The sequence below is a fragment of the Lagenorhynchus albirostris genome, chromosome 6 (genome assembly GCF_949774975.1).
Source record: "Lagenorhynchus albirostris chromosome 6, mLagAlb1.1, whole genome shotgun sequence".
Taxonomy (NCBI): domain Eukaryota; kingdom Metazoa; phylum Chordata; class Mammalia; order Artiodactyla; family Delphinidae; genus Lagenorhynchus; species Lagenorhynchus albirostris.
In genome coordinates this window covers 29,608,301-29,628,737 of record NC_083100.1, presented here as the reverse complement: position 1 = coordinate 29,628,737, position 20,437 = coordinate 29,608,301, and the positions used below count along the sequence as shown (strand labels likewise).

The 20,437-nt window shown below is 40.1% G+C and overlaps 2 protein-coding genes across 2 annotated transcripts in view; one reads left to right on the top strand and one right to left on the bottom strand.

Moving 5' to 3' along the window:
- ADAM23 (ADAM metallopeptidase domain 23) overlaps nucleotides 1–20,437 on the top strand; it is a 162,443-nt gene that overhangs the window by 14,132 nt on the left and 127,874 nt on the right. The gene's annotated exons all lie outside the window — the stretch shown is intronic.
- Nucleotides 4,111–4,755, bottom strand: LOC132521679 (large ribosomal subunit protein eL15-like). Its single transcript, XM_060151338.1, has one exon. It carries the CDS (start codon nucleotides 4,723–4,725, stop codon nucleotides 4,111–4,113), a length of 615 nt encoding a protein of 204 aa, XP_060007321.1. The 5' UTR covers nucleotides 4,726–4,755.

The window sequence follows — 20,437 nt, the reverse complement described above, 5'->3', positions numbered from 1 at the left end:
TTCGTATATCTTTCTTGGAGACATGTCCATTCAATTCTTTCCCCATTTGAAAATCAGGTTGTTTATTTTCTAGTTGAGTTTTAGGAGTTCTTTGTATATTCTGAATATCAGTCTCTATCAGATATGTTTTTCTCTTATTCTGTGAGTTGATATTTTACTTTTAAAATTTAGTTCTGAATTTTTTTTTTGTTTTTGCGATATGCGGGCCTCTCACTGTTGTGGCCTCTCCCGTTGCGGGGCACAGGCTCCGGACGTGCAGGCTCAGCGGCCATGGCTCACGGGCCCAGCTGCTCCGCGGCATGTGGGATCTTCCCGGACCAGGGCACGAACTCGTGTCCCCTGCATCGGCAGGCAGACTCTCAACCACTGCGCCACCAGGGAAGCCCAGTTCTGAATTTTGATGAAGTTCAACTTATCTATTTTTTTCTTCTGTTGCCTGTGCTTTTGGTGTCATAGCCAAGAAATCATTGCAAAACCCAGTGTCATTAAGCTTTTCCCCTATATTTTCTTCTAAGAGTTCTATAGTTTTAAGGCTTATGTTTAAGCGCTTGATTCACTTTTAATTAATTTTTGTATATGGTGTAAGGGTCCAGCTTCATTTTTTTTTTTCATGTGGATATCCAGTTTTTCTTCCATCACCATTTGTTGAAAAGACTGTCCTTTTCCTGTTGAATGGTCTTGGCACCCTCACTGAAAATCATTTGACCATATATGTGAGGGTTTATTTCTGGGCTCTTTAGTCCATTGGTCTTTATGTCTATCTTTATATCACTATCATACTGTTTTGATTACTGTATCTTGGTAGTAAAATGTGAAATCAGGAAGTGTGAGACCTCCACCTTTGTTCTTTTCCAAGATTGTTGTGACTATTCAGGGTCCCTTGAGATTCCATATGAATTTTAGGATGGATTTTTCAATTCATGCAAAAATATCATTGGGATTTTAATTCAGGGATTGCACTGAATCTGTAGATTGCTTTGGGTAGTATTGACATCTTAACAATACTACTTCGGGTAGTACTGACATCTTCCAGTCCATGAATATGGGGTGTCTTTCCATTTATTTGTGTTTAATTTCTTTTATCAATGTTTTAGAGTTTCAGAGTTCAAGTCTTTCACCTTCTTGGTTAAGTTTATTCCTAAGTACTTTTTCTTTTTGATGCTATTGTAAATAGAATTGCTGTCTTTATTTCCTTTTACGATTTTGCATTGTTAGTGTATAAAAATGAAACTAAGTTTTCCGTGTTGCTTTTTATATCCTTCAACTTTGCTGAATTCATTTATTAGTTCTAATAGGATTTTTTTTTAGTGGAATCTTTAGGGTTTCTTTATATAAGATCCTGTCATCTATAAACCGTGATAATTTTATGTCTTTCCTCCCCCCCACCCCCCCAGTTTTCATGCCTTTTATTTCTTTTTCTTGCCTAATTGTTCCGGCTAGGACTTCCAGTACTGTGTTGAGTAGAAGTGGCAAAAGTGGGCATGTTTGTCTTGTTCCTGGTCTTAGACGAAAAGCTTTCAGTTTTTCTTAATTGAGTATGATGTTAGCTGTGGGTTTTTCTTATGTGGCTTTTATTATGTTGAGGTAGTTTCTTTCTAGTGCATGTTTTATCTCACAGGTTCCTTTAAAAGGGCACCAGAATATGTATGACTAGAATAATGAATTGGTTGCATATTAAGTGGGCAATTTTGGACAAGTCATTTACTCTCTGGATTTAACTTTCTTCATTTCAGAAATAATTAGATTGGGTTGATTTGGGGAATCTCAAACTTTTGTGTGCATGGGAACTACCTGGGAGGTTGTTGAAAACATTTTGAGTTAGTAGGTCTGTATGGGGTCCAGTGGTTTGCATTTTTATATCTCAGGCTATTTTGATGTGGGTGAGTTTGTTCTCTCCAACCCTTTATTGATCCTAAAATTCTGTGAAATATCCTCCAATGAGAGGTGACTGGGCGTTCATAAGAGGCAATGAAATACGTACACTGGTGGTTGAATTAGGGATTGTTTATTATTCCAAGCAATGCCTGCATTTTTGGAGTAGCAGCTTCCTGAGAGTCTGGCACGTTGGAAAAAGACTAGGAATTATGAAGTGTAGACTCATTATTTGAAAGTGTGAGAAGAATAGCTGGCTCCAGAAGTAGTTGGTGTGAGGTGATTCAGGGAGGAAAGAGCTTTTGGGAAATAGAGGCAGAAGAGGGCCTAGGGAACAATTTTCCACAGAGAGGTTGCTAGTGGGGTCATAGTGCCCTTTGATTTATTAGCAAGAAGTCCTTGGTGGGACGGTTTCCGGTGGGGGAATTCCAAAGAACAGTGTTGGGAATCAGAGGGAAGAAATGTTACAGTAGGTGAAAAACGGATGACCAATGTGCATATATAAACATGCACAGCCTCATGGGTAAAATTAGTGTAAATATTTGTGCAAAATTAGTAGCTGCTTTACTATATTTATTTACATGGTCAAAGAATTCAGAGTTCACAAAAAATAAAATGAAAAGTGTAAGTCTCTCTCTCATCATTCCCCGAAGGAATAAAAAAGCTTTTATTTTTAGCTCTCTTAATGTTGAATAATTTATCTGCACTATTTTTAGATCCATCAATCTAAGACATCTTTTGTCTGCCTGTTACGAAATGTGAAGAATATATTATACTGTGTTGTGTTCCTTCCTTTCTTCCCTCTATCTCTTGATTTTCATTTCTTATATATTTTAACTTTTCTGGTAGTTTTAGCAGGAATGTACAGTTAAAACAGACTTGGAGAGGGAGGGCATAGGTTTAGAATTGTATGGTAATTTGCTGTCTTCTACGTCTGGGGAGACCCAGAAGGACAGCTCAAACACATGTACCTCCCTTTGATGAGCTGCTAAGAGCTGCTGTCAGCATATAAGGCCATGGAAGTGAGGGATGGAGAGAAATTTTGTGAAGGAAAAAAATTGCATTATTTCTTCTCTATTATTATTATTATTATTTTTTCGGAAACCAACTGAACTTGTATTGACACCAACTACATGACTCTTCTTAGTAGCCTTATGGGAATGGATAAAGTGGCTTGACCCAAGATAACACTGATTAGACTTAGCAATGTTACGTTTAAATAAAACCAACCCAATTTCCCCCGAGGTGGCTTACATTTCATAATGGGTCACAAACTAATACTAAAAATAAAACATTTAAAAATTTGATCCAAGCCCCTTCTATCCTCCCACACTTGAAAGGGACCTTATGAACAACAATTTCCCAATCCTAGCATCACTAGCTTACAAACCTTAGGGTTAAAAACTCCCTCCTCATATACCCAATGTTCAATTTCCATCAGTTTCAATATACACTAGTGTAAATACCATGACTATTTTGCATGAAGTTAAGTATTCTACAGGTCAGTCACGGGACTGAACCAGGAGCTCCCACCTTTTATGGGAACTTCAGTGGTACCATCGAGGCCAAGGCAATTTAATTTAGGTTAACCAGGATTTGTTTCAATTTGTAAGAGAAGCATCTTGCAACAGGTTTATTCAATTCTCTTAAAAGATGGTGGTATTCCTTTACTTTCCGCCTTTTGGCAGCAGCAGTTACATATATGGAATAGCACATTAAGTCTAAAAACGTGGGCCCTAGTCAACTTTATTTTTCGGCATTATGATCATGATAAAGGATCACGACATCCTTTACATTTCCAAGGAAAACCCAATTTAAAGTTTGTCCTTGCCAAACTCCATAAAACAGCCACTTTAGAGTAAACCAGCAGAGCATTGCTTCACCCCAATAAAGCTGTAGGTTTCATCACATGCACCAACAAATCTACATGGCTAGTTTCTGCACTCCTCTTTTACAGAATTTTACATCTATTGTTGCCAGACAGCATTTTAAACACGGACATATCAACTGCCTAATAAAGCAAAAAACAAAGGCATTTTTCCCTTATTAGAAACAAGACACACCATCACTTAAAATCTTCAAACATTATTGCACTTTACCTTTCAGAATTTGACAATGCATTCAATGAAGCAATCTGCAGACAACTAGTTTTAACAGACAGATTAAAAAACACTTTTAAGCAGACGTGGATGTCCTAAACTGTTTATTAGGTAAGAATTTTACAAACATTACTTATAATTAGCGGTAGCGGTGGAGCTGGAGAGTATGGCGCCTTCTCCAGGCTGCGCAGCGAGAACCACCGATCGTGTGGTGGAACTTGGGGCCCTTGCCGAGGCCGCGGCTCTTCCTGCCTGCAGACGTCAGCCCCCGCATCTCCCTGTGCTTGTGGACTGGTTTGGTGGTCCACTGGGTGTCAGGGTTTCTTCTGATAGCTTTATGGAAGGGATCAATGAGGATAACCTCAAAAAGTTTGTACGTAGAATCTTCACCCACCCAGTAAGAATTCAGGACCCTCAGGGCCCCACAGTGGCGTCCCGCTCGCTCCTCGGCAACAGACTGAAGGCTCCGGGCAAACTTGAGCTGGTTGACGCCATGGTGGATGGGCTTGCCGTAGGTGGCGCCCTTCGGGACCGGGCGTTTGCGGCCTCCGCGGCGCACGCGAACGCGATATATCACATAACCTTGCTTGGCCTTGTAGCCCAGCCTGCGCACCTTGTCGGGCCGGGTGGGGCGCAGGGCCCGGTGCAGCGCCGAGAGCTGGCGGTACTGCCAGCAGCGCACCCTGAGCAGAAAGCGCATCACGTCCGACTGCTTCTTCCTCCATAGCTCCTGGATGTACTTGTAAGCGCCCATCTCGGCTCACCTGATGGCTGCCGCCAAACGGAAAGGCTCTATTATATTTTAAAGGTGAGAAGGGACCAGAGGATGAAGTATCTATTAGAATTTTGTTCTGGTTATAGTGGGAAACCACTGATGAGTTTTAAACAAGGCAATCACATTACATGATTTATATTTTAAGAAGATCATTCTGGCAGCTTTATAGATGGACTGCAGAGGGGCAAGAGTGGCAGCAAGGGGACCAGTTAAGAGATGCTCACAGTTGTCCAGGGCAGAGTCTGTGTGGCCCTGCACTGATGGTAGCAGAGGAATTACGGGGAAGTAGTTGATTTGGGGTATATTTTAGGGGTGGAGCCTCCAGATTGTTGATGATGTGGTGGGATGGGTGAGTTAGAAAAGGAGAGGAATCATGGCAGACAGAATGATGGCCTCCCAAAGATGTCCACATCCTAATCCCAGAAACTGTGAATATGTTACCTTACGTGGTGGTAAAAGGTGGTTCTGATCACCAGATTCTCATGTGTGGAGGAGGTTTCCCAAAGCAGCAAGCAATTCTCAGGACACCAGCAGGGTATCTGAGACTGCAACTCAGTTCTGACATTATTTACCTGGAGTTAGTGTCAGATCCCACAAGCTAAGGGCTCGGTCCTAAAGGACTGCCCCTCTCCCCCCCCCCCCCACTTCAGATGCCAATTGCAAACCCAGGTTATCACCTGTGCTTCTGACTGACTGGCTATAAATAAGAGGTTCCCAGGGCTTCCCTGGTGGCGCAGTGGTTGAGAGTCCGCCTGCCGATGCAGCGGACACGGGTTCGTGCCCCGGTCCGGGAGGATCCCACATGCCGTGGAGTGGCTGGGTCCGTGAGCCATGGCTGCTGAGCCTGCGTGTCCGGAGCCTGTGCTCCGCAACGGGAGAGGCCACAACAGTGAGAGGCCCACGTACCGCAAAAAATAAAAAATAAAAAAAAAAAGAGGTTCCCATGACCTCCTCCTTGGGTTCTATTAATTTGCTTAGAGCAACTCACAGAACTCAGAGAGACATTTTGCTTACTAGATCACTGGTTTATTATAAAAGCATACAACTCAGGAACAGCTACACAGAAGAGATACAGAGGGCAAGGTATGGGGAAAGGGTGTGGAGCCTTTATGCCCTCTCCGAGCACACCACTCTCCCCGAATCTCCGTGTGTTCACCAACCCAGAAGCTCTCTGAACCTCCTTTTCCTGTTGTTTTTATGGAGGCTTCATTGCATAGGACTTGTTGATGAAATCATTGGCCATTGAACCTCCAGCCTCTCTCCCTTCCCCAGAGGTCAAAGGGTGGAACTGAAAGTTCCAACTCTCCCTTCAAGGTTGGTTCCCCAGCAGCCAGCCCCCATCCTTAGGTGCTTTCCAAAAGTCATCTCATTAACAAAAACTTAGTTGTGGTGAAAAAGGGCTTGTTATGAATAACAGGACACCTTTATGGCTCTGAAGTACTTTCAGGAACTAAGGACAGAGACCAAATATTATGACAAAATGTTCTCCTGTTGCTCTTATTGCCCAGGAAATTCCCAGGGAGCTGTGAGCCAGGAACTGTGGATGAAGATCAAATATATATGAAAATATATTTTGGTCATCTGACCAAATATACATATTTCTTATAAATCACAATATTTCACATGGCAGAATAGACTTTGTAGATGTGATTAAGTTAAAGATCTTGAGATGGGGAGTTTATCCTGGAATATTTGAGTGGGCAGTGTCATCACAGGGTCCTTACAGCAGTCAGAGTCAGAGAAGGAGATGTCATGACGGAAACAGAGGTTGGAGAGATGCGAGGAAGGATTGTTACCAAGCCGGCTGCCCGACGTGTACAGAAGCCAGTACTATGGCGCTGGCTTTGGAGGAAAGAAAGAGCTTTATTGCGAGGTTGACCAGCAAGGGGACAGAAAGCAGGACTCAAATCTGTGGCTCCCATCCAGGGTTCAGGGCAAAATTTAAGGGCGAACTTGGCAAAAGCTGATTGGCTAGTCTCAAATCAGTCCAACCGGAAGCCGATTTTCCTTCTTGAAGGACTTCTCACTTTGTAAAGGACTCCAGTGGCAACATTTCTATTCTTTGAGTTTTGCAAACTCAAGATTCTTCGTTCCGGGGTCATCCTGGAGCCGTGGGTTCCCGTCTTGCACGTGCACAGTGCTGTCTCTGTAAAATAACTACAGGTTTAAACAATCAACAACCTGTTTTAAGGAAGCAAAGCCATTTTAAGCTGGTCAGTGTTTTATGTGCTGTTTCAGTTTCTCCCTATTTCTTTACACATTCCTCAATCTTGAAGGAAATAGGGTGATATCACTCTAGGTGCTTCCTGCTGATTCAAAGCATGGATTTTCATAAGAGGAATGGAAGTGTTTTGCACTTAATTGTAAATATTCACAAGTCCCACCTTGAACTCTTAAGTTTTAGGCAACCATCATGCGTGTGGGGAGGCCTTTTAAATATACGAGACAGACAACAAATACAAAATTTAATGAGTCCTGTGAAGGTGTCTACAAATACCAGCAAATATCTGTAATTTCTCATGGCTTTGGGCATAACAGTCAAGTCTATTTGCCAACCATCTCCTGGTTCTGTCCCTCGGTTTTGCACCCCTTTTATTACTGGGGGCGGACTGCTTTTTGGATTGTTTCTGGCCGGATCAGGCAATTTTGTATTACCCTTTCGTTGGTCCTTTGCATTTGTGGACCAAAAATAAACTTCTGTAGCCAGTGATTGGTTAGGTCACGCCCCTAATGGTTTCCTTGATGTAGATGGGTAATAACTCTTTCCATTAAATGCCCAGGTATAAGCACTAGTCCCTGTTCATTATAAATCCAGCCTTCTTTGGTTGTTTGGTACTGATCATCTAAGTCTCAAGTCAGCGTGAAATTCCCCTTCGTCTGCTTTCTCTAGATCCATTTCCCAACACTGAGGTTTAAACAGGGATAGGTCCACACGTGGAATGAGTGCTAGGGCCTTAGGATGGGGATTTTTGATCTGGCTGCCTGTTTTGTGCCCTGATCAGCCAAATTATTTCCTTTAGCTATATAACTGTCAGTCTTTTGGGGGCCCAGGCAATGTACTATGGCTACTTCTTCCATCATTATAACAGAGCCTAATCAGGCCAGTATCTCCTCTGCGTGTTTAACTTCTTTTCTTCTTGATGTTAGTTAGACCCCTCTCTTCCCATATGGCCCCATGTGCATGCACGACAGAGAAGGCATACTTAGAATCAGTATAAATGGTGACCTTTTCTTTAGCCCCAAGGCACAGGGCCCTCCTGAGGGCTATGAGCTCTGCCTCTTGGACAGATGTACCCGGAAGGAGGGCTTCCACTTCTAAGGCTTCCTGATGAATTACTACTACATACTCAGCCTTTCAGAGTCCCTGGTCTATGAAGCTTCTCCTGTCTGTAAACATTTCTATATCTGGATTTTCAGTCAGGTTGGGTCTGCTAGAATAGACTTCTTCAATATTTGTGTACAATCCACAAGCCATGGAATACAGGCAGCCTCTAGGAGCGGGAAAAGGTAAGGAAACAGATTTTCTCTTAGAGCCCCCCCAGAGAAACTGCCCTGCTGACACCTTCAGTTTAGGCTCTAGACTTTGGACTTTTGGACTTTTGACCTCCAGAAGTGTAAGAAAATTATTTGTATTGTCTTAAGTAACAAAATCATAGAAATTTGTTACAGCAGTAATAGGAAATTAATATAGGAGTCAAGAATGACAATAAGGCTTTTTCCTGGGGAATAGTGCTACTATTTCCCAATATGGGAAAGGCTGGGGAGGAAAGGAGGCTAAGAGAAAACTGAACCTGTCCCCTTCAAGTGGACAGTTGGTCATCATGCAGATAAGTTGATGGGTGAGTTGGCCCTGGCCTCAGGGGCAGGTCAGGATACGATGGAAATGTGGGAGCCACCAACATATAAATGATATTTAGAGACCTGGGGTTTACACCCCTGGAGAAAGCATATTACATTAAAATCATGGAAAGACAGCTTAGTAACTTCTGAACAGAGGCCACATACAGACTTATTCCCCCTCATTTCTTGCTGTTTAAATTACAGTTGTTTTCTTTTGAGTCACCAAATGACATTTCAAAAGATAATAAGAAGCTGCCACTTTGGAAGGAAAAAAAACCCCAACATTAGGCAACCTTTTAAAAGATCAAATTTCTGGAGTGTGCAGATAGTTGCAGTATTTCTTTCTTCATTTTTTTTGAAGAATACATATGAGCTCATTTAACAGATTTAAGCCTATAGTTTAATTTGGGGGGATTTTTATGGGTACAAATTTTTAAGAATTTGCTTCTTATCAGGTGGATAACCTTTAACTTTTGAGAGAACCATACTCCCCTTTTCTGATGGTACTGGTTGCTTCCTGTTGTTTTGTTTCAAGGGCTTTGGTGACAATTGACAGTGAGCTTTGAAATTAAGGTTACATTTTGTGTAAAGGCAACACATCTAGAGGAATCTATGTATATTCTTATATCTACTGAACATATAGATCAAGGGTTCTCAACCATGGACAGTTTTACATTCCCCAGGGGACATTTAACAATGTCGGGAGATATTTTTGGATGTCGAGATGGGGATGGGATGCTACTGGCATCTCGTGGGTAGAGGCCAGGGATGCTGCCAAACATACCACTGTGTACAGGACAGCCCCCAACCCCGACCCACATCAAAGATGTACTCAGCCTAAAATGTCAATAGTGCAGAGGTTGGCAGGCCCTGTAATAGAACTTGTAAACCTACAGGTTAGGAAAATGGGAACTATTATCTTTCTGTCCCTTAACATATATGCTCTTCCTACATAAATCTGGTTGCACACTGAGCTGGCAAACTTCGTTTTGCTGCCCTGATGTAAGTACTACAACATTCTTGCAGATTCTATAACTTTTATTTTGCGAGAAACTGGCTAATTTAGTGTTAACTGGAATGGAAGGCACAAAGAAGGATTTGAAGTCAATTTAAATGGCTTTTTGGGGGGCTAAAATGAAAGTGTTAAATTTATTATAGTCATATTTTAGGAAAAAATTTCATATTCTGTAAGCAGTTTTTATTTTGGACTACTTATCAAGTAGTACTAACATTGTGCCCTAGCTAGTCATGACTAATTAAATACTGCCCTGATGTAGTTATTTGCTTATTTCAGGTTAAAAAAAAGTCACTTGATATAACTATAATTGAAATAAAATAAAATCATAAAAATTGCCTCACTTCTTATTGTTTGGAAGTATTGGAGTAGAAGCGTTGTGATTTTAAAAAAAGTATGTTGAGGAAAAGTCTACTTTCTGTCATTTACTAACTTAAGTAGCAGCCCAAGGAAAAGATGTAGGAATGAAGAGATTTGTACAATGATCTTGAGTCTTTTCATTCCTAGATTTTGCAATATGAACTTTAATTACTAAATTGGTTAGAGACTTTGAGAAACCTACATTATTTAGTAGGATGGGGGATATACCTTAATTTCTGCAATTTAAGGTTAAACCCCTAAGTGTAAATTGGTGCAGCCACTACGGAACAGTATGGAGGTTCTTTTAAAAACTAAAAATAGTTACCATATGATCCTGCAATCCCACTCCTGAATACGTATCCAAAGAAAACTGTAATTCGCAAAGATACATGCACCCCAATGTTCATAGCAGCACTATTTACAATAGCCAAGACATGGAAACAACCTAAGTGTCCATTGACAGATGAATGGATGAAGAAGATGTGGTACGTATATACAATGGAATATTAGCCATAGTAAAGAATGAAATAATGCCATTTGCAGCAACATGGGTGGACCTAGAGATTATTATATTAAGTGAAGTAAGTCAGACAAAGACAAATATAATATAATATCACTTATATGTGAAATCTAAAAAAAACGATATAAATGAACTTACAAAACAGAAATAGACTCACAGACATAGAAAACAAACTTATGGTTACCAGAGGGGATAGTGGGGGTTGGTGAGGGGGAAATAAAGTATGAGTTTGGGATTAACATATACACACTACTATGTATAAAATAGATAAACAACAAGGACCTACTGTATAGCACAGGGAACTATATTCAATGTCTTGTAATAACCTATAATAGAAGAAGAATCTGAAAAAGAATATATATATACACACACACACACATATATATAAGATACATATAAATAACTGAATCACTTTGCTGTACAGCTGAAGCTAATGCAACTTTGTAAATTAGCTATACTTCGATTTAAAAAATGGTTAAAAATAAAAAAGAGAAATATTTAGAAGTTGTATGTTTTAATTCTCCAGGGGAATTAAGAAATTGAGAAAATGGGCTAAATGTTTCCTGTTAATAAAGAGAAGAAAAATCCAATAAAAAAAAAAGATTAGGCCCCTAAGATGGTAGATACAGTTAGAAAATTAAAATCACGAGGTGTATACCTTTAAAAATTTCTAAAATGAGGTATATGACAATGTATACCTAAAAGCAGTGACCAGTTTGAAATATTAAAAGTAGTTAAGATAGCACGACTTTCTGAATATGAAGATGACTTTTGGGAAATCAGTGATAAGCATTGTATTGTTTCTTAGGAATACTTAATATAGATACATTAATGCTTTTAACCCGTGTGGTTTGTTAAAGAACTAACATCCTCATTTGCTAATCATTCTTTTGTAATTTTAACACATATATACAAGACATATGAAAATGATGTTCTTGGACTTCTTTTTTTTTTTAACATCTTTATTGGAGTATTATTGCTTTACAATGGTGTGTTAGTTTCTGCTGTATAACAAAGTGAATCAGCTATACATATACATACATCCCCATATACGCTCTCTCTTGCGTCTCCCTCTCACCTTCCCTATCCCACCTCTCTAGGTGGTCACAAAGCACCGAGCTGATCTCCCTGTGCTATGCGGCTGCTTCCCACTAGCTATCTATTTTACATTTGGTAGTGTATATATGTCCATGCCACGCTCTCACTTCGTACCAGCTTGCCCTTCCCCCTCCCCGTGTCCTCAAGTCCATTCTCTATGTCTGCATCTTTATTCCTGTCCTGCCCCTAGGTTCTTCAGAACCATTATTATTATTATTTTTTTTACATTCCATATATATGTGTTAGCATACGGTATTTTTCTTCTTCTGACTTGCTTCACTCTGTATGACAGACTCTAAGCCCATCCACCTCACTACAAATAACTCAATTTCGTTTCCTTTTATGGCTGAGTAATATTCCATTGTATATATGTGCCACATCTTCTTTATCCATTTATCTGTCAATGGACACTTAGGTTGCTTTCATGTCCTGGCTATTGTAAATAGAGCTACAATGAACATTGTTGTACATGACTCTTTTTGAATTATGGTTTTCTCAGGGTATATGCCCAGCAGTGGGATTGCTGGGTTGTATGGTAGTTCTATGTTTAGATTTTTGAGGAACCTCCGTACTGTTCTCCATAGTGGCTGTATCAATTTACATTCCCACCAACAGTGCAAGAGGGTTCCCTTTTCTCCACACCGTCTCCAGCATTTATTGTTTGTAGATTTTTTGATGATGCCCATTCTGACCGGTGTGAGGTGATACCTCATTATGGTTTTGATTTGCATTTCTCTAATGATTAGTGATGTTGAGCATCCTTTCATGTGTTTGTTGGCAACCTGTATATCTTCTTTGGAGAAATGTCTATTTAGGTCTTCAGCCCATTTTTGGATTTGGTTGTTTGTTTTTTTGGTATTGAGCTGCATGAGCTGCTTGTATACTTTGGAGATTAATCCTCTGTCAGTTGCTTCATTTGCAAATATTTTCTCCCATTCTAAGTGTTGTCTTTTCGTCTTGTTTATGGTTTCCTTTGCTGTGCAAAAGCATTTAAGTTTCATTAGGTCCCATTCGTTTATTTTTGTTTTTATTTCCATTTCCCTAGGAGGTGGGTCCAAAAGGATCTTGCTGTGATTTATGTCATAGAGCATTCTACCTGTGTTTTCCTCTAAGAGTATTATAGTGTTTGTACTTATATTTAGATCTTTAATCCATTTTGAGTTTATTTTTGTGAATGGTGTTAGGGAGTGTTCTAATTTCATTCTTTTACATGTAGCTGTCCAGTTTTCCCAGAACCACTTATTGAAGAGGCTGTCTTTTCTCCATTGTATATTCTTACCTCCTTTATCAAAGATAAGGTGACCATATGTGCGTGGGTTTATCTCTGGGCTTTCTATCCTGTTCCACTGATCTATATTTCTGTTTTTGTGCCATATTGTCTTGATTACTGTAGCTTTGTAGTATAGTCTGAAGTCAGGGAGCCTGTTTCCTCCAGTTCTGTTTTTCTTTCTCAAGATTGCTTTGGCTATTTGGGGTCTTTTGTATTTCCATACAAATTGTGAAATTCTTTTGTTCTAGTTCTGTGAAAAACGTCATTGGTAGTATGATAGGGATTGCGTTGAATGTGTAGATTGCTTTGGGTAGTGTAGTCATTTTCACAATGTTGATTCTTCCAATCCAAGAACATGGTATATCTCTCCATCTGTTTTTATCATCTTTAATTTCTTTCATCAGTGTCCTATAGTTTTATGCATACAGGTCTTTTGTCTCCTTAGGTAGGTTTATTCCTAGTTATTTTATTCTTTTTGTTGCAATGGTAAATGGGAGTGTTTCCTTAATTTCTCTTTCAGATTTTTCATCACTAGTGTACAGGAATGCCAGAGATTTCTGTGCATTAATTTTGTATCCTGCTACTTTACCAAATTCATTGATTAGCTCTAGTAGTTTTCTGGTAGCATCTTTAGGATTCTCTATGTATAGTATCATGTCATCTGCAAACAGTGACAGTTTTACTTCTTCTTTTCCAATTTGGATTCCTTTTATTTCTTTTTCTTATCTGATTGCTGTGGCTAAAACTTCCAAAGCTATGTTAAATAATAGTGGTGAGAGTGGGCAGCCTTGTCTTGTTCCTGATCTTTGTGGAAATGCGTTCAGTTTTTCACCTTTGAGAACAATGTTGGCTGTGGGTTTGTCATATATAGCCTTTATTATGTTGAGGTAAGTTCCCTCTATGCCTATTTTCTGGAGAGTTTTTATCATAAATGGGTGTTGAATTTTGTTGAAAGCTTTTTCTGCATCTATTGAGATGATCATATGGTTTTTCTCCTTCAGTTTGTTAATATGGTGTATCACATTGATTGATTTGCATATATTGAAGAATCCTTGCATTCCTGGGATAAACCCCACTTGATCATGGTGTATGATACTTTTAATGTGCTGTTGGATTCTGTTTGCTAGTATTTGGTTGAGGATTTTTGCATCTATGTTCATCAGTGATATTGGCCTGTAGTTTTCTTTCTTTGTGACATCTTTGTCTGGTTTTGGTGTCAGGGTGATGGTGGCCTTGTAGAATGCGTTTGGGAGTGTTCCTGCCTCTGCTATATTTTGGAAGAGTTTGAGAAGGGTAGGTGTTAGCTCTTCTCTAAATGTTTGATAGAATTCACCTGTGAAGCCATCTGGTCCTGGACTTCTGTTTGTTGGAAGATTTTTAATCACAGTCTCAATTTCAGTGCTTGTAATTGGTCTGTTTATATTTTCTATTTCTTCCTGGTTCAGTCTCGAAAGGTTGTGCTTTTCTAAGAATTTGTCCATTTCTTCCAAGTTGTCCATTTTATTGGCATACAGTTGCTTGTAGTAATCTCTCATGATCCTTTGTATTTCTGCAGTGTAAGCTGTTAATTCTCCTTTTTCATTTCTAATTCTATTGATGTGAGTCTTCTCCCTTATTTTCTTGATGAGTCTGGCTAATGGTTTATCAATTTTGTTTATCTTCTCAAAGAATGAGCTTTTAGTTTTATTGATCTTTGCTATTGTTTCCCTCATTTCTTTTTCATTTATTTCTGATCTGATCTTTATGATTTCTTTCCTTCTGCTAACTTTGGGGGTCTTTTGTTCTTCTTTCTCTAATTGCTTTAGGTGTAAGGTTAGGTTGTTTATTTGAGATGTTTCTTGTTTCTTGAGGTAGGACTGTGTTGCTATAAACTTCCCTCTTAGAACTGTTGTTGCTGCATTCCATAGGTTTTGGGCCATCGTGTTTTCATTGTCATTTGTTTCTAGGTATTTTTTGATTTCCTCTTTGGTTTCTTCAGTGATCTCTTGGTTATTTAGTAGTGTATTGTTTAGCCTCCATGTGTTTGTATTTTTTACAGATTTTTTTCCTGTAATTGATGTCTAGCATTGTGGTCGGAAAAGATAATTGATATGATTTCAATTTTCTTAAATTTACCAAGGCTTGCTTTGTGACCCTGAGATATGATCTATCTTGGAGAATGTTCCATGAGCACTTGAGAAGAAAGTGTAATCTGCTGTTTTCAGATGGAATGTCCTATAAATATCAATTAAGTCCATCTTGTTTAATGTATCATTTAAAGCTTGTGTTTCCTTATTTATTTTCATTTTGGATGATCTGTCCATTGGTGAAAGTGGGTGTGAAAGTCCCTTACTATGATTTTATTACTGTCGATTTTCCCTTTTATGAGTGTTAGCATTTGCTTTATGTATTGAGGTGCTCCTATGTTGGGTACATAAATATTTACAATTGTTATCTCTTCTTCTTGGATTGATCCCTTGATCATCATGTAGTGTCCTTCTTTGTCTCTTGTAATAGTCTTTATTTTAAAGTCTATTTTCTCTGATATGAGAATTGCTACTCCAGCTTTCTTTTGATTTCCATTTGTGTGGAATATCTTTTTCCATCCCCTCACTTTCAGTCTGCGTGTGTCCCTAGGTCTGAAGTGGGTCTCTTATAGACAGCATATGTCCGGGTCTTGTTTTTGTATCCATTCAGCCAGTCTGTGCCTTTTGGTGGGAGCCTTTAATCCTTTTACATTTAAGGTAGTTATCGATATGTATGTTCCTATTACCATTTTCTTAATTGTTTTGAGTTTGTTATTGTAAGTCTTTTTCTTCTCTTGTGTTTCCTGCCTAGAGAAGTTCCTTTAGCATTTGTTGTGGAGCTTGTTTGGTCGTGCTGAATTCTCTTAGCTTTTGCTTATCTGTAAATGTTTTAATTTCTCCATCAAATCTGAATGAGATCCTTGCTGGCTAGAGTAATCTTGGTTGTAGGTTTTTCCCTTTCATCACTTTAAATATGTCCTGCCACTCCCATCTGGCTTGCAGAGTTTCTGCTGAAAGATCAGCTGTTAACCTTATGGGGATTCCCTTGTATGTCAATTGTTGCTTTTCCCTTGCTGCTTTTAATATGTTTTCTTTGTATTTAATTTTTGATAGTTTGATTAATATGTGTCTTGGCGTGTTTCTCCTTGGACTTATCCTGTATGGGACTATCTGCGCTTCCTGGACTTGATTGACTATATCCTTACCCATATTAGGGAAGTTTTCCACTATAATCTCTTCAAACATTTTCTCAGTCCCTTTTGTTTCTCTTCTTCTCCTGGGACCCCTATAATTCAAATGTTGGTGCGTTCAATATTGTCCCAGAGGTCTCTGAGATTGTCCTCAATTCTTTTTATTCTATTTTTTTTTCTTTATTCTTCTCTGCGGTAGTTATTTCCACTATTTTATCTTCCAGGTCACTTATGCATTCTTCTACCTCAGTTATTCTGCTATTGATTCCTTCTAGAGAATTTTTAATTTCATTTACTGTGTTGTTCATCATTGTTTGTTTGCTCTTTAGTTCTTTTAGGTCCTTGTTAAACGTTTCTTGTATTTTCTCCATTCTATATCCAAGATTTTGGATCATCTTTACTATCATTACTCTGAATTGTTTTTCAGGTTGACTGACTATTTCCTCTCCATTTGTTTGGTCTGGTGGGTTTTTACCTTGCTCCTTCATCTGCTGTGTATTTCTGTCTTCTCATTTTGCCTAACTTACCGTGTTTTGGGGTCTCCGTTTTGCAAGCTGCAAGTTCGTAGTTCCCAGTGTTTTTGGTGTCTGCTCCCAGTGGGTAAGTTTGGTTCAGTGGGTTTGTAGGCTTCCCGATGGAGGGGACTGGTGCCTGTGTTCTGGTGGATGAGGCTGGATCTTGTCTTTCTGGTGGGCAGGTCCACATCTATGTGTTTTGGGGTGTCTGTGACTTATTATGATTTTAGGCAGCCTCTCTGCTAATGGGTGGGTTTGTGTTCCTGTCTTGCTAGTTGTTTGCCATAGGGTGTCTAGCACTGTAGCTTGCTGGTCATTGAGTGGAGCTGGGTCTTAGCATGGAGACGGACATCTCTGGGAGAGCTTTTGCCATTTGATGTTCCATGGGGCCAGGAGGTCTCTGGTGGACCAATGTCCTGAACTTGGCTGTCCCACCTCAGAAGCTCAGGCCTGACACTGGCCAGAGCACCAAGACCCTGTCAGCCACATGGCTCAGAAGAAAAGTGAGAAAAAAAAGAAAGAAATAAAGAATATAAAATAAAGTTATTAAAATAAAAAAATTATTAAAAATAAAAACTAAAAAGGGTAATAAAAAAAAGAGAAAGAAACAAGAGAGCAACCAAACCAAAAAATAAATCCTCCAATGATAACAAGTGCTAAAAACTATACTTAAAAAACCCCAAAACCAAAAAACAGAAACCAAAAACAGACAGTCAGAACCCTAGGACAAATGGCAAAAGCAAAGCTCTACAGAAAAATCATACAAAGAAGGATACAGATACACACTCACAAAAAGAGCAAAAGGAAAAAAAGTAAAAAAATATGTATATAACAAATTAAAAAAGGAGGAGAGCAACCAAATCAATAAACAAATCTACCAATGATAATAAGCTCTAAATACTAAACTAAGATAAACATAAAACCAGAAACAAATTAGATGCAGAAAGCAAATCCCCAGTCTACAGTTGATCCCAGAGTCCACCGCCTCAATTTTGGGATGATTCTTTGTCTATTCATTTATTCCACAGATGCAGGTACATCAAGTGGATTGTGGAGATTTAATCCACTGCTCCTAATGCTGCTGGGAGAGATTTCCCTTTCTCTTCTTTCTTCGCACAGCTCCTGGGGTTCAGCTTTGGATTTGGCCCTGCTTCTGCGTGTAGGTCACCTGAGGGTGTCTGTTCCCTGCCCAGACAGGACGGGGTTAAAGGAGAAGCTGATTAGGGGGCTCTGGCTCACTCAGGCCGGGGGGGAGGGAGGGGTACGGAATGCAGGGCGAGCCTGCGGTGGCAGAGGCTGATGTGATGTTGCACCAGCCTGAGGTGTGCCGTGGGTTCTCGTGGGGAAGTTGTCCCTGGGTCACGGGACCCTGGCAGTGTGGGCTGCACAGGCTCCCGGGAGGGGCGGTGTGGATAGTGACCTGTGCTTGCGCACAGGCTTCTTGGTGGCGGCAGCAGCAGCCTTAGTGTCTCATGCCCGTCTCTGGGGTCCGCGCTGATAGCCGCGGCTCGTGCGTATCTCTGGAGCTCGTTTAGACGGTGCTCTGAATCCCCTCTCCTTGTGCACCCCGAAAAAATGGTCTCTTGACTCTTAGGCAGTTCCAGACTTTTTTCTGGACTCCTTCCCGGCTAGCTGTCGTGCGCTAGCCCCTTCAGGCTGTGTTCACGCCGCCAACCCCGGTCCTCTCCCTGGGATCCTACCGAAGCCCGAGCCTCAGCTCCCAGCCCCCACCTGCCCCGGCGGGTGAGCAGACAAGCCTCTCGGGCTGGTGAGTGCTGGTCGGCACCGATCCTCTGTGTGGGAATCTCTCCACTTTGCGCTCTGCACCCATGTTGCTGCGCTCTCCTCCATGGCTCCGAAGCTTTCCCCCTCCGCCACTCATGGTCTCCACCCGCGAAGGGTCTTCCTAGTGTGTAGAAACTTTTCCTCCTTCACAGCTCCCTCCCAGAGGCGCAGGTCCCGTCCCTATTCTTTTGTCTCTGTTTTTCCTTTTTTCTTTTGCCCTACCCAGGTACATGGGGGAGTTTCTTGCCTTTGGGATGTCTGAGGTCTTCTGCCAGAGTTCAATAGGTGTTTTGTAGGAGTTGTTCCACATGTAGATGTATTTCTGATGTATTTGTGGGGAGGAAGGTGATCTGCACGTTTTACTCCTCCGTCATCTTGAAGGCACCCCCCAGACTTGAATTCTTTTGGAGAAATTTGTAGTGCATATTATACCTCTTGTGTTGCAAAGTGATATTGTTTTAGTAGAAAATGTTATTGTAAAACCCAGTGAGTGGGTTGCTTTGTACTGACGTCTATAGTCCCCTTCTTTCCCGCCCCCTTTCTCCCCAGTTATCTTAGCTTTCTCATTTAAGCCCAAGTTATTTCAGACAATAAGTTACCTGCTGAATGATACTTTCCTCGTTAGTTCTTTTACTGGAATTTTTTTGTATCCCCAGCATTCATTCATTTATTCACTCATTCATATGCTCAATCATTTATTTAATCGTCACTCAGTAAATGCTAATGAAAAGATATATGTATATGCTTATATCTAACTGCAAAATCCACATATCTACTTGGATATATAATGTGCATATCAAACTTAATAGGTTTAAAACAGAAGTTCTGGTTTCCCACTGCCACTTTTTCCTCCTGCAGTGTTCCCCATCCAAATACATTGCTCACTCCTTCTGGTTATTTAGGCTAAAAATTCTGGCGATTTCCTTGGTCCCCTTATTTCATTCATAACCAATAACTGACCTGTAAGCAACTCTGTTGACTCTGCTTTCACTGTCTACCCAGAATCTGACCACTTCTCATCAATTCCACTGTTACTACCGAAGTCCAACCCACCATCAACTCCTGCCTGGATTATTGCAACAACCTCCTAACTGGACTTTCTGCTTTCTCCCTTGGTCCCTCATCTTTAGTCTATTGTCAACGCAACAACCTGAGTGAACTTTGAAAAATGGAAGGCAGATATGTCACTCTTCAGCTCAAAAACCTCAGTGACTTCCTATTTCATGAAGAGTAAAAGGCAGAGTTCTTACAGTGGCCTACAAGGTCCTATACATTTGACCCCCTGTTGCTTCCCTAACTTCAGTGCCTATGACACTCCCCTTGACTAACTCCACTTGACCCAAACTGGCCTTCTTGCAATTCTTTAACATACCAAGTATACTCCTGCCTCACAACTTTTGCAACCACTGTTCCCTCTGCCAGGAATTCTCTTTCCCCAGATATCCATGTGGCTTGTTCCTTCACCTCCCAATCTTTGCTCAAATGTCACCTTTTCAAAGAGTTCTTCTCTGTCCACTCTATTTAATATTATCACCTCTTTATACTATACACTCCCTTTGCCTCTTACTTACCTTATTCCTTTTACCTATAGCATTTATCACCATCCAACTTGCTTTAAATTTATTTGTTGATTCTATTTCTCCCCACTACCCCTCAATACATACTAAAATGCAAACTCCAGAAAACCAAAGCTTCAGTTTGAAACATGGTAGACACAATAATTATTTGTTGAATGAGTAAATGATTTCATATGTGATGTAGAAGCCAATAAGGTCGCATATAATCTGAGGAAATAGATGTATTTCGAAATACTATTTTTATTTTTGTATGTCTTCAAGGTTCCATCTTATTATAGGTTCTCATTTGGAAATAAAAATGAGATTTAATGAACCTAAAACATTCTGTAGACATAGTGAGATCTATCGTTTGCTTACTAAAATAGTCAGGATATTCTGCATAGCAGTCAGTATTCTAAATGCTAGTTTTAAAAATTAGGTGACTACAGGCTGTGCAGTTGTCATTTTGAAGAATTCTATGGAAGAATTTTTCTAACATTTTTCTAACATGTTAGAAAAAATGAGATCACATCAAT

Bases quoted from the DNA above. Each gene is read 5' to 3' on its own strand.
- LOC132521679 (XM_060151338.1), bottom strand. From the start codon at position 4,725: ATGGGCGCTTACAAGTACATCCAGGAGCTATGGAGGAAGAAGCAGTCG.